Below are 13,299 nucleotides of genomic sequence, written 5' to 3'. Positions count from 1 at the left end.
CAATCTGGCACATGTTTCGTGACAGATTTTGAGGTCCACTAAAACAAAATTCAATAGGAAACCTGTGTCTTCTTTTAAAAGGTCACTCCTGAATTGCTTAGGCAAAGATTTAGAGCTGCCTATAATCTATTTCTGGTGTTCCATCTGCTGAAATTTGATAGTTCAGGGTTAACCAAATTTTTTAGGGCAGAAATTGAGGTGTATTTTCACCTATGGCTAAGGGGGAGAGATCATCACTTAAGTTGATATAAAAACTTAGTAAAAAGCTTATGGGAGTGATTTGCCAGTTGCAACATTTTAGGACAGTAAAGCAAAGAGTAACTTGTACTATTTATAAACTATCTCATAAAAAGCCCAAGTTCTGTAATAAAGGCCATGTGTTGCATACAGAATTTTAATTTTGTGTTGTTATATCAATATTGAGTAAATTTGAGAGTTAACTATATCTAGGTTCTAAAAAAAAATAAAGATACTGGAAGTTGAAAAAAAATAATGGTAGTAAAAAACATTTGTCACTAGAGTGAGGTGAGGGTTGAATGATGTATAACGTGCAAAAGGGTACTTCACTAAATTAACTGTTCCCTGTCCCATCTCTGTTATCGCCCAAAGTTCCTGATGCTTCACTTTGTACATAAGATGCCCTAAATTAGAAAAGGTTTAATCAATGTGGTGTCACAGCCACAACTCATTCCAGCCTCTTCAAGAACACACAATTAAGGACGATACGGAGAGCAGAGAAAGGAGTAAACCCTTCCATGCTGCAAAGAGAATGGGACAACGTAGAGTACTCCATCCCCTCCTCCTAATCCACAGGACCTTTGGCAGGGGGGACTGAGATATTATAAACCAAGCAAAGGAAAGTAAGAGGGATCCTGGAGATTGTGGAGATCAAAGGAAGTTTTGACATTCCAGCAGGATTTTGGATTCCTGGCCTCTGGGCACTTCCATGTTCCCTTCCTCTCCTATAGCCTGGAAGGGAACTTCTGCCCAGGGGTAAGGGTGGTGGGTAGAGAACAGGCAGGGGTAACTGGCTGCTTACAGGAACTCTATACTGAAGGCACAAAAGAAAGAATGGCAAGAGTTTCACCATTACCTTGCAGGCTGTCTAGCCTAGTTCACCAGCTAAGAACAGAGGCAGAAATCCAAGAGAAACTTTGAACAAGAATAAAGCATTAGACATCGAAAGAAACTTCTCTACTTGTGGAAGATACGGAAGGGTGAAGTCCCCAGCATGAAAGAAGAAAACCTTTACTAAAATCAGTGCTGAACTCTAGATCCCTATATACAAACATATGGGTTAGCAATGTAAACACGTGAGTTAGCAGAATGCCCTCCCTCCCACCCACCCTCTCTCCTTCCTTCAGTTTCTCTTGTTTCACAGGTTTACCAAGGTTTATCAGACTGCAAGCCAACAGACAAAACTGCTAGGATGACTGAACGGTACCCCGGTTATGTCTAAGCACAACTACCAGGCAGCTATACTGATTCCTTCTGACTGAGTCACAGGAACCCCGCAGTATCTGGGAAAATAATGTGCCCTAACATAGTTGTTACTATTGGAAGTCACTAAAATGTAAGTGTTTCTCACTGTATTATACAGGAAATCAATCTTTTCAACATTCAAACCATGATTTATACGCAAGAAGTTTGACTGTATTGGTCTAGTTTGCTCCACAACATATATTCTTCCCTCTCCCAGCTGCCTACCTTCTCCATTTCTTTCTTCGCATTCTAAAGAAGAAAGGAGTCCTTTATTCATGAGGACAAGGAAAAAAAGAGCAATCACAGAACAGTGAACTAGTTCAATGATGCTTGTAAATGGAAAGCTCTTCCAGGACAGGTAGTGGAAGGTCTGGACTGACCCTCCAGGCAATCTCTGCAGTAAGAGGATCCCCAAGCCAGAAAAACATTCTTACTTCCCTCCTCCTAGGCTCTTTTCCCTGCCTCTGCTTTTCGCAGTTAGCAATCCATTCTCCAATTCCACCACATTTTGAATCAGCTTCCCAGAATTACCCCAAATAAGACTGATCACGAGCCCTCCCCAGAAGCACAGCGTAGATGCTCCATAAACTTCCCATGACCTTGATTCAAACTCAAATTCTCAGTTCAACTTGTGGCTAGTCAGCTAAGGAGGTGCTAGAAGAGGAAGGCGGGGAACTGGGTCTGGGCCCAGCTCCTGGGAAAGCCCCTGCTGTCAAATGGGGTCTTCCCGACCCCAACAGGCCTTGTTTTGTGAAGAGGCACTTTGACTCCATGCAGAAAGAGAAGGAACTATACGTACAGTGATCTTGCTGGCTTGGTTCAGGGCTTCAACCCAGTCTTTCAGATCTTTCTGGTCATTGGCTTGAAGAAAATACCTCTGAGAGAGGGCATTGATGACTGCAAAATCACGGGGGAGAAGGGAGAAAAAACCCCAGGTCAGAATACATGCAACGCAAAAGGACTCCACAAAACTCAGGAGCTTTAAAGTAGCGAGGTGGATGAACCACAGAGCAGATCCAGAAAGCTCCCATGATGCTATGTCACCTGCATGGATACTCAGGAAGCAGCAGCCATGACTGCCCACCTGTAACAGTAGGTATGGATTATTCCATTGGCCACTCGAGCAATGCCCAAAACCAGCACCAACAATAGCCTTAATATGCAGCTCTGTGGTGTTGAGGATGCCAGTGTGCCAGTAAGACTTGAACTGCTTTTTAGTGGCGTTAACAGATTTACAGTGGTGATGAGAAATATATAACTCTGGACCCAGTGCTCCTTGTTTCCACTGGCACAACTGGCCTGGGTTGGGAGTCTTCTCTGTGGCTGGGAACTAGAATAAAGCTTGTCTGAGATCAAATCTGTGACCTTGGCCTCACTTTCAACCTGCACTTCCCTCTGAGCATTCTATTTACTTCTGAGTTCCTACTATTTTTTCCTTTTGTTTAGATCTCCTGACCACAAAATCTGAGAGTAGTTTTTACATGGGCAGGCACCGGGAATCGAACCCAGGTCCTCTGGCATGGCAGGCAAGCGTTCTTGCCACTGAGCCACCATGGCCCACCCTGAGAGTAGTTTTTGAGCTTGGCAATGATACTCGAAAATAACGGGAGAATGAGAGCACCAAAGAATTGTGAAATAATCTGAAGTTAGAACAAACAGCCCAAGGGATCATTTTGTTCTCCTACCATAAGCCTGAACTACAAGAGAGAAGCATCATGGTGTAGATATAGAATTCATTAGTTCATTTGTTCATTTATTCAACAAATAGTTACTGATACCGACTATGTGGCCAGGAACCACTTCAAATGGTGAAGATACAGCAGTGACAATGTAGAGAAAAATCCCTGCCATCATGGAGATTACATTCAGAGTTGGGAACTGTTTGTACTGTTCCGAGAGCAATCGTGGGAGCCAATAAATGCTGATGATTCAACAACTTGAGGCATCCTCTGCTTCCTACATCACCCAACACTGTCACTCATTTGGCAAAACTGAAACTCTCAAAAGAACACGCCTTCCCTTCTATTATCCACTTCCTGAAACTGCCACCCCCCATCCAACCTCACCCGAGTCTCCACCTTTCCTGAGCATATCATTACTCAGCTCTGAAAGGAGGTTCCCAGAAAATTCTCGAAGGTTATTTTGCACATAGCCCTGTGGAATCAGGAAAAACTAAAATGTCACCAGTCCCTGTACCTCTGTCCTTATGTCAATAATCCTTGCAGTGTGACCAAGGAAAGCAGTTATCACTTGAGACCCGGGAACTTCACTATGAGTTAAGTCACTCATGCACCCAGGGTGTAACCACGTGCGATCACAGGACTGTCTCCATGCAAAAGAGGAAGTTACCATGCGAATATTAAGAAAAACCCACCCTCTGGCTCAGTACTACTTACCAAAGCAAAATGGTGTTTTTGGTTTCTGCTTTGGGGTGGCTACGCTCACCTATATCAAATTAAAAAATTAAAAAAACAAACAAACATGAATATGTTTCTAACAGTGTTACAGAGCATTTTTTTCATTTTTTTACTATGATTATTTTCCATACAACACAAAGAAGATACAATTTTATTTTATATCTTATAAAATATATTTTAAAGAACAACAATAAAGTGAGAGCCTTGTACTCACCTTTGTGTGTTGATAAGGTCTTTGTGTGCCCTCCCGGATAGAATCCTCATCCCTACCCCACCCCAGAAGATAACCACTATCTTGATGTCTGTGTTCATTTTTACCTTTGCAAAAACACTTGCAAACGTCACTGGGTTCTCCAACAACAACAGCAAAAGGTCACTGAGTTCTGGCAGAATTCTAATTGTCCTGGACCCATGTACACGAGTAGGACTTCACCCCTCTCTTAATCACCAGTGGCCCTCCCTAACAGTTCTCCAAACTGAAGATACTATTCCTACAAGGACATGCAGATTCTGATTCAAGGGCTCAGAAAGATAAGGCAGCATGCCACTCATTGCATCTAAATATTCCGGCCAGTTTCCTCCGGATTCACCCTGACTGCTTAACCAGTGCTTGAAAATAAGCACTACCCACATGCGCAGTGTGTTTAAGAGAAGAGCATAAGCAGAGGAAATGCTTTATACCTCCTGTTGCTTTACTTCACCTTGCTTTTTTAGTCTGACCCCTTGCATGTACCTTTCTGAGGATGTGCACATGTGAGCCCACATCACTCAGGGTCCAATACATTCAAAGAGCAATGAAAGCAATCCACATTCCACCAGATACCTGCAACACCATGGATTGGGCTGTGTCCCCCAGAAAGACATGTTCAAGTGCTAACCCTGGATCCTGTGGATATGCACCTTTTTTTTTTTTTTTTTTTTTTTGCATGGGAAGGCACCAATAATCAAACCTGGCTCTCCAGCATGGCAGGCGAGAACTTGGCCACTGAGTCACCGTGGCCCGCCCATGAACCATTTTTTAAACAGGAAGTTTGAAAATGTTATCAGTTGAGGTGAGGGCAAACTGAATGAGGGTGGGCCGTAATCTAGTGTGCCTGCAGTCCTCATAAGCAGAGGAGATGTGGAGACAGGAGACAGACAGGGAGAGAGAGGGCCATTGACACAGGTGAGTCACAGGTTTGATTTTGGACTCAAGCCTCCCAGACTGTGAGACAATAAATTCCCATTGTTTAAGGCAGCCAGTCTGTGATATTTGTATAGCAGCCCTGAGAAACTAAGACAGACACCTATCCTTGATGTGAGTGGATGGCCCACGTTACCTGGGACTTTCAAGGAGGCAGTTACCTTTCCATGAGACCAAGTCTGGGGGCTATTCGCATATACCTTCTAGATTTCCAGCTTCTGCTGGGAAGATAAGTCTTGTCACTCAGAGTCTCTTAGTTACTATTTATGTCATAATCCTGCCCAGAGTACCATTCCCTCAACCTCCTTTCCAGCCAAGGGCATTCATTTACTTGTCCTCACCAAGGAGTTCCAGGAGAGCTTCCTATTTCTAACAGGAAACATATTAGTAACCGGGAGTTGAAGGAAAACCTTGAGCGGAAATGAAGGTGTGGACACGGCTCAGCTGCTGAGGTGCAGTCAGCAATGGCTGACCCATCAGTCTCACTTGACTCTCGCTCTTGGCTCTAAGTTCTCCCTATAGGCCGGCCCAGATTCTGTAACAACTAAAATCAACACTGACCCAAATACTCAAGAGGAGAACTGAGGTAGCAGGACAGGCAGTGGAGCCTGGGCTTTGGGGGCACAGAATCAGGACTCGAATTCCAGGTTTCCCCGCTGAGATATCTCCATTTCCTCATCTATCAAATAGGGATAATAATGTCATATTTTCATAGGGTTATTATGATAATTAAATGTGACTGTGCAGGTAAATCACTTAACCCATCCAGTCAGACAGAAGCTGCTCAATCAAAGAGGGACTTTTCATGGTATCCGATACCTCATTTCCTTTTACAATCCCACTCTACATATTAGTACAGGCAGAGCCATTTTGTCTACGTGGCACAATGGGCAAGATGCCGAGAGCCCCTGAGCTTCTCAGGAGCCTGCAAAAATATTTGAGATCTAAAATAATGCCTGACCTCCAAGATATAAAATGAAGATGGCATACTCAAAATTAATAAATATTACATAAAATGTCTGCATAACATTATATCAACTTCATCAATAAGAATTTAATTCAATGTCTACATGATATCAGTGTAAGTCAACTCCATCAAAATGTCTACATGACGTCAGCATAAATCAACTTCATTAACATTTCACTTACAAATTCACAAAAACTTCATTATATTTGCAAATTATCAGTGGGTTAGCTCTTCTTAGTTCACAAGAAACCTTGTGCATATAAAACGGCTGCCGACAAAGTAGAGCCAATCCTAAGTCAAATGAGTTACTCATAGCCAAATAATTTCAAAAGCAAAATGATTAAAATCCTTTCAAATATTTTACAGCACAATAATTACACTTAATGAGAGCTGAGGGTGCAATTTGATATGAGGTAGATGTGAGGTGGAGGCCATGGGGCCTAAGAAAGTCTTTAAACAGTCCCGTAAAAATTTGAAGATTTAAGCAAAGGTGAACTCACATACCCGGAGTTCAGCACAGACAACCCAAATTCTGTGCCTTCACAAAGCACAGGCAACAGTATATGGGAGCTCCGTGACCTAACAGTCCTGGCCTCTGTGCCATCTTACTTTCCTGGGTGTCTGACCCCCAATTTCAACCCAAACCCCAGGGTGCACCTCCACCCTGCTTGCATCCAACATTTTGGCCTGTTAGGGCCCTGCTTTCTTGCTCTGGTCCTCGGCAGCCATGCTCCTGCACGTCCTCTGGTCCACACTCCTGCTTGTTCTGCCCTGGTTTTCTCTATACCCGACCATCATCAGCTAACATCCCCACAGAGCTGCCTTGGCCCCGTGGCCCTCAAAACCCACCTCCCTCCTGCCTCCCCTTCTACTTCTGGCTTTGTATTGGCACTGGAAGGCTGGGCAGCTGGAGAGAGTGTTCTGGCTCATCAGGAGAAACCCCCTTTCTCTAAGAAACAGACATGCATCATTGGCTAGAACTGACTGGCCCTTTCTTTCACTCTGTCTGGATCACAAATGGCCCACTTTGAACACAACTTTATGAACCAGCCTGTACTATGAGAATGCTACCCAGGTGCTTATTATGGGAACTGAAACTTTCAGGGAGAGGGTCTGGTTTTTGTTTTTATATGTTCATTCGGTTTGCCTCAGGCCTCAAGGTTTGCCACAGATGATAGAGATTATCTGGCAAATCAACTCATGGCTAAATGAACAGGATATCACTTCTAGTTCTGCCTTGACTGGCTGTGTGGCAAGGGTAAACCCCTCAGTGCCTTTGATTAGCTTCTCAATCAGTGAAGTCAGACTAACATTACTAGCCTCCCACTCATAGTCACCAAATGCCAAAAAAAAGAAGAAACTATATCTACCTGTTGCTATCCCCTGACAGAGAAGAGCCAAGGTGGGATCTTGTTTATTACGGAGATGTACTTTGGCCTCTCCCTCACATCCCAAATGTGCACGCAGAAGCCCCACTCACTGGGAGCTATAAAAATCCCACTCTACCCCTGACACGTTAGTGATCATGCCAGAAGAAGTGGTGACAACAAAGAAGGGGGGAAGATGTGTGGCTGCAGAGGAGGGGTAAGGCCATCTGATAGTCTGACCTAGGAGGACACTGAAGTGCCTGCCTGCCCCCAGGTAGCCTCAGTTGAATAGCACGCACACCATGGTTGACCAGCAGGCTCTACCAACACGCAAGAAGAGGTCAGGAACGTGAGGACAGGAGTGGGCACGGGTCGCCCAGAGTGACGGAGACAAGGCTGCTTGTTCCACAGTTCAACAGGCTCTCAGGAACCGGGCTCTTATCAGATGAAACACAGACCACAGGAGCAGCAAGCCTGTCGCTGGCAGGGGACCGTGAGGGCCAGCCCCACCCTGTCTGCCCTTGGCCGGAAGTGGAGCTGGGGCCCCTCTGGCAGAAGGAGCAGCAGCAAAGCACAGTTCCTGGAGCTCAGCGAGGCTCTGCCCCAATGGCCAGGGTGACCCTGCCGCTCAAGGTGGCATAAAGAGCTGGGGAATAGGAGCCACCTTTCTGGTGTGACTGGAGGGGTTCTAGGTTGTGGTCTCTGGCCCAGCTTTTGAGAGTCACATACCCCCAGAAATTAAAAGTAAAATCAGGGGTGTGTACTAACAAATACACATTTACCTGGAGAATGAGTCCACACATTTCATCTGATTCTCAAAAGACTCCATGATACTTCCCCTCAAAAAAAAAAAAAAAAAAAAAAGTAGAACACTATGCTGGGAAGTTCTTCATGGTAGCTGAAGGCAAGGCCTGACAAAAAGGGACCCAATCTAGGGACAGGACAGTAGGGTTGGCTGTGTAGAAATAGCCAGGGTGGAAGAGAGGGCCCTCATGAGGGTGGGCAGTGCCAAAGGACAGCTTCAATTATCTTCTAGTTTGTCCAAGAACTGATTCTGCTGCCATCAGTGGCCTGGAGGACACCAGGTCAAGGACCACGTGGCATTCCCAATCTTCCCAAGGGGAGCACTCGGGAGACAACTGCAGAAGGGAACCCTGAAGAGAGAGGCCATATAAATATGGCCATACAAGCTGTCCAACACTGGTTAGGCGCTCTGCCCTTTAGGGAATACCTTGGGGTTAACGGGAAAGAAGCTGTTTTCCCCTGAAATAACTGAGAGTGCTGAATTTGATACTAGTACCATGGATAAATGTTTTTCTGGGAAAACCCCTGCTTCCTGGCATTGGGTCAGTCAGGAGTTAAAGACTCTCAGCTCTGTGTAACCTGAGCCGGTGGCAGCTGTGGGTTTTGCACACCCACCCAGGCCTGCCTCTCCCGTGGAGCTCTAAAAAGCAAGTCCATCCTTTCTAAAATGAGGAGGCCTCCAAAGCTGAAAAGTCTAAAATCCCTCATCTGAGCTGCATCCATAAAATATGATTCTACAGCAGACTGTATTCACGCTTCCCTCAACCACAAAAAAATTCCCCAACACTCAGAAAGGAGACATTTTCAGTTTCCATTAATAATAAGGTTCTCTGCTACCCCCCTCTCAATTCTCTTTTGCTGAACCTCCTGGGAAGTGACCTACTGAGTTCCCAGCTCCACAGCATAGAAGGGATGGGGGTGGGGGGACGGGGGGGCAGGGCCCAGGCCCCAGACTGCTGGCCACATCTCTTACCACCAGGACTGTACAAATTGCCCGCAGCTGTGCTAGCAAAGCTGTACCTTCCAAGGCCCTTCCCCCTTCCCCAGAGGTCATTATCTCCTCTCTCTAACTGCTCAAATACCACCCCGCATCTTCTGCCTTTGTACTCAGTTGTTCCTGCCTGGCTCGCCACAGCCTGCTGGAGAGGTGGCCTCTCCTCCCAGGCTCCCCTGGGCCACCTCCAGACTCACCTCCTGGCCAGCTGAGATGGAGGACTGAACCCAAGGACTCCCAGAGCTACTCAGGAGTCAGCTGCCACTCAGCTCAGGGCTCCCTCAGGCCTCAATCTCCTGAGAGTGGGAAAGGGTGAAATAAGAAGCAGAGGCCCCCCAAGAAGGCTGAAGTAAGAGGTCCATGGGGAGAGGAGGACATGGAGAGAGCAGCTGGCTGGCTGCCACTTGGCTTTCCCTGCTGTACAAAGCGTTCCTCTTTCTGGGGACACTCTAAATCCTCTGGCCTTTCTCATTATTATTTTTTATCACTACTGCATTACAGGTCAGTGCTAGTGCCTGCTCCAGGGAAGGGTCACTTGAAAAAGCTGATTTCAGCAGCTCCAGGCAGATGTCCCCAGCATCCAGCACCAAGTAGGGGCTGCCCTTGCCCCCTCTGTGTGAACTGCACATGATGATGGCCTGTCAGCCCGACTGCCAGATTCTTCGGCAGCTGTCTGGCTGCTGAATGTTTTCCTGGCACATACTGAATGCCTTCTCAGGGTATTCTCAGCCTTCCCTCCAGTATTTCCATCCAGGTGACAGATAAACTCTAGTGAAGCCCCAGCTCTTTCTGAGTTGCTCTTGTTTAAATCTGCCCTTTGAGCCTTTAATCCTGTATAGCTTAATGCAATGCCTAGATAAATCTCAGAGTATATTAAGCAGTTAATCAAAAAGTGCAAAGTCCCTTGAGGGATGGGAGAAAAAATATGGAACTGTTAAACTTTACCACCAGGGAAACCCCTGGTACTGTATCAAACATTAGGGACACCCAAATCAATAGGCCAAGCCCTTGATCTTGAGGCTTGTTCTTGTGAAGCTTATGTATGCGGTGGAGAAGCTTAGACTACTGATAGGTATGCATATGCCTAAGAATTACTTCTGGAGGACCTCTTTTGTTGCCCAGATGTGGCCTTATTCTCTCTAAGCTCAACTCTGCAAGTGAAATCACTGCCCTCCCCACTACGTGGGACATGACATTCGGGGGTGAAAGTCTCCCTGGTGGTGTGGGAGATAACTCCCAGGGATGAGTCTGGCCCTGGCACCGTGGGATCAACAATGATGTCTTGACCAAAGAGGGAAAAGAAGTGTAACTAATAAGGTATCAGTGATTGAGAGAGTTCAAATACAATCAAGTGGTCACTCTGGAGGACATGCTTACACAACTTCAGTTAGACAATGCTACCCATCATTACTTGCCAAACCCCAACCAAAACCATTCCTGCCAATCATAAAGAACACCTAGGGCATTATATAAGATTCCACAAAGTTTCATGCACTAGTGTAACTTTCCAGAAGGCTGTAACCTCCAGATGGGTCCCTGGACCAGATAAGTCATGAAATGCAGAGGGGCCACCCTCTCAAGAACATCAACTAACTCCATCCCCCATCCCATATTATTGCTAGCCACTTCCAACATGAAAAAGTGAGAACGAGCATAGCCTAAATACCCCTAAAGAGTAGAAGAAAGATCAAAGGAGATGGTGGAGCTATACAGAGAAGATAGGGTTTAACAAATGAGTACGACTGCTAAATCTTTATATTGATATTTCCTTTAATCTCCAGTACCTTATAGCAGCTAGAAGTAAAAACCTAAAATTGTGGAATTGTAACCCATACCAAACTCTGAAATCTGTTCTACAACTAATTGTGGTGCTGTGCTTTGAAATTTATTGGTTTTCTACATATATGCTATTTTTCACAAAAAAAGAGAGAGAAGGAGGAGTATAACCGAGAAGATAGGATTTAACAAATGAGTATGACTGCTGAATCATTATACTGATATTTCTGTTGGTCTCTAATGTCTTGGAGCAGCTAGAAGAAAAAAACCTGAAATTGTGGAACTGTAAACTATGCCAAACTTTAAATCCGTTCTGTAACTACTTGTTGAAATGTATTTGGAAATGTATTGCTTTTTTGTATATAAAGTTCACACACCCACAAAAAAAAAGTTTAAAAAAAATCTGCCTTTGAGATTACAGTTACTAGATTTTTTTTTTCGCTTTTGTGCTCCTTTTTGTCCCAATTACAAAAAAGGACATATCCCATTTCTCACACCCAGCCCAAATCACTGCCTGCACCTCCTCTTCAGAAGCTGGGAGCACTGCTTACTGACAGATATGACAGTAAAAGGCTACAGGCCCCACCCTCCAAGAACTTGCTAATACCAACCCACCCTGTCAGCAGCAAAACCACTCCCAGCAATATATGAGGAAAGGGTATTTCCTTTCACATCACTATGCAACACCCCCAAAAGCTAAGGCCCAAAGGACTTGACACTTCGAGAATGTGGATTCCCAAAGCTCCAGGCTAATGTTACCTTCGAGATGTAGGTCAGCTGCAAAGATCCAACGGTTCCTGCCCCAATTGCCAGGTTCTGAAAAACACACATTTTTCTTTCTAAGGATGTTAGGCAAAGTAATGGAAATAGCACTAAGAGACAAAAGATCAAGGTGGTAGTTCTGTTTGTGCCACCTGCTGGTTTTGAAACCTGAGCGAATCAACCATTCTTTAGCTCACTTTCCCCAACTATAAAACAGTGATAATTTTTGCCATGAAATTTTTTATGATTTTATTTTTATTTCATAAAAACATGACCATTATGTTGACGTAACACTAGCATTACCCCTGACTATTTACTATAGAGAGGCATTTTCATACAGCAGTTATAAGTGTGAGCTCCATCACTTAACTGTGTGGAGTCTTAGCTACTCTGAGTCTCAGTTTCCCCTCCTGTAAACACAGGGCTAATAACAGTCCCTACCTCAGAAGGCAGTTGTAGGGATGAGTTAATACATTTAAGAGCATATGGAGTAATTCCTGGTAGGCAGGAGACACTCCACAAGGGTTAGCTATTTCTTTCTGCCCTGATTGCTCTCATTTCCTTGATGATTTCATCCTGTTTTATGCCACTCCACATCCTTTCCAGAACAAATAAGGTATAAATTCACATGAAAATAAGAAATATATCCATGCAGCCTACTTCACAGGACTGCTACAAGCATCAAAGGAAACAACATCTGCACACTACACAACATTAGGAAGTGCCCACTATTATTAAAACAGCAAGAAACGCACAGGCATCGTGACTGGCAATGCTCTCACCCTCGGCCTAACCTCCTTGGCTTACCAATTTCTCCGCTGTCAGAGTAGAAGCAATGAAGACGCAGGAAGGAATGCAGACCAGAGTAACGGCCACATTTAGAAATCAGACTTGAAGTTTCTAATTTATAACTCAGGACATTCACCACCCCACGGACCTGGGAATCTGCCCAGAGCCCTGGGAAACCTCTTGAGTTGTTGCCCAAAGTCTCAGAGAATAACCTTTGAAGATCCCATTATCTGCAGCTACCTCAAAACAATAAACAGAGGTGACTCTGGATAATGGGAATTTAATAAATTTCCTGAAGGACTGACAGTGAAATTTCTTATTAGTACCAATGTATCTTGATGGCCTGTCATTCCAGAAAATCTCCTTTAACAAATTTCCTAAGTGGTAGGGCAGAGTCCTGCTAGCGCCAATTATCTAAATTAATACACATCACTTGATGAAAAAAAAAAAAGTGTGACCCTTCCAGTTCACCAGAAAACTGAGTAAGAATAATACAATAAAAGAATTTTCAGTAACCTAAAATCTTAAGGGTGACAGGCATAGAAAATATCACATACCCCATCTCCCTTCACTTGCAAATGAGGCCATCAGTCTAAAAAGCTGCCTCTGAGTAGCCAGATTAGCATTTCAAATATAGATTATTTGATTTACACATTTTTTTCAACTCCATGGCGACTTCTTTTTTGTTTTAGGAAATCTCTGTTGGGTAGAGAGAGATGTCTGGTGGCCTTCTAAATCAGAGTCCAATAAAACAGCTA

General features: G+C 44.5%; 1 protein-coding gene across 7 annotated transcripts in view; it reads right to left on the bottom strand.

The window, feature by feature from the left end:
- PLEKHA2 (pleckstrin homology domain containing A2) overlaps positions 1-13,299 on the bottom strand; it is a 112,148-nt gene that overhangs the window by 25,787 nt on the left and 73,062 nt on the right. For 6 of the 7 annotated variants that reach the window (XM_077152528.1, XM_077152529.1, XM_077152531.1 and 3 more), the window contains 3 exons: positions 11,750-11,806; positions 3,879-3,927; positions 2,282-2,379 (listed from right to left, as the gene is read on the bottom strand). In XM_077152528.1, the coding sequence (XP_077008643.1) occupies positions 2,282-2,379; positions 3,879-3,927; positions 11,750-11,806 (204 nt within the window). Of the gene's footprint in view, positions 1-2,281; positions 2,380-3,878; positions 3,928-8,198; positions 8,258-11,749; positions 11,807-13,299 lie in introns of those variants that run through there. The other variant, XM_077152533.1, reaches the window with a different exon arrangement.

Source organism: Tamandua tetradactyla, chromosome 3 (assembly GCF_023851605.1).
Source record: "Tamandua tetradactyla isolate mTamTet1 chromosome 3, mTamTet1.pri, whole genome shotgun sequence".
NCBI classification, from domain to species: Eukaryota; Metazoa; Chordata; class Mammalia; order Pilosa; family Myrmecophagidae; genus Tamandua; species Tamandua tetradactyla.
The sequence above is the reverse complement of the archived record's forward strand: the minus strand, read 5'-3'. Positions and strand labels throughout refer to the sequence as shown.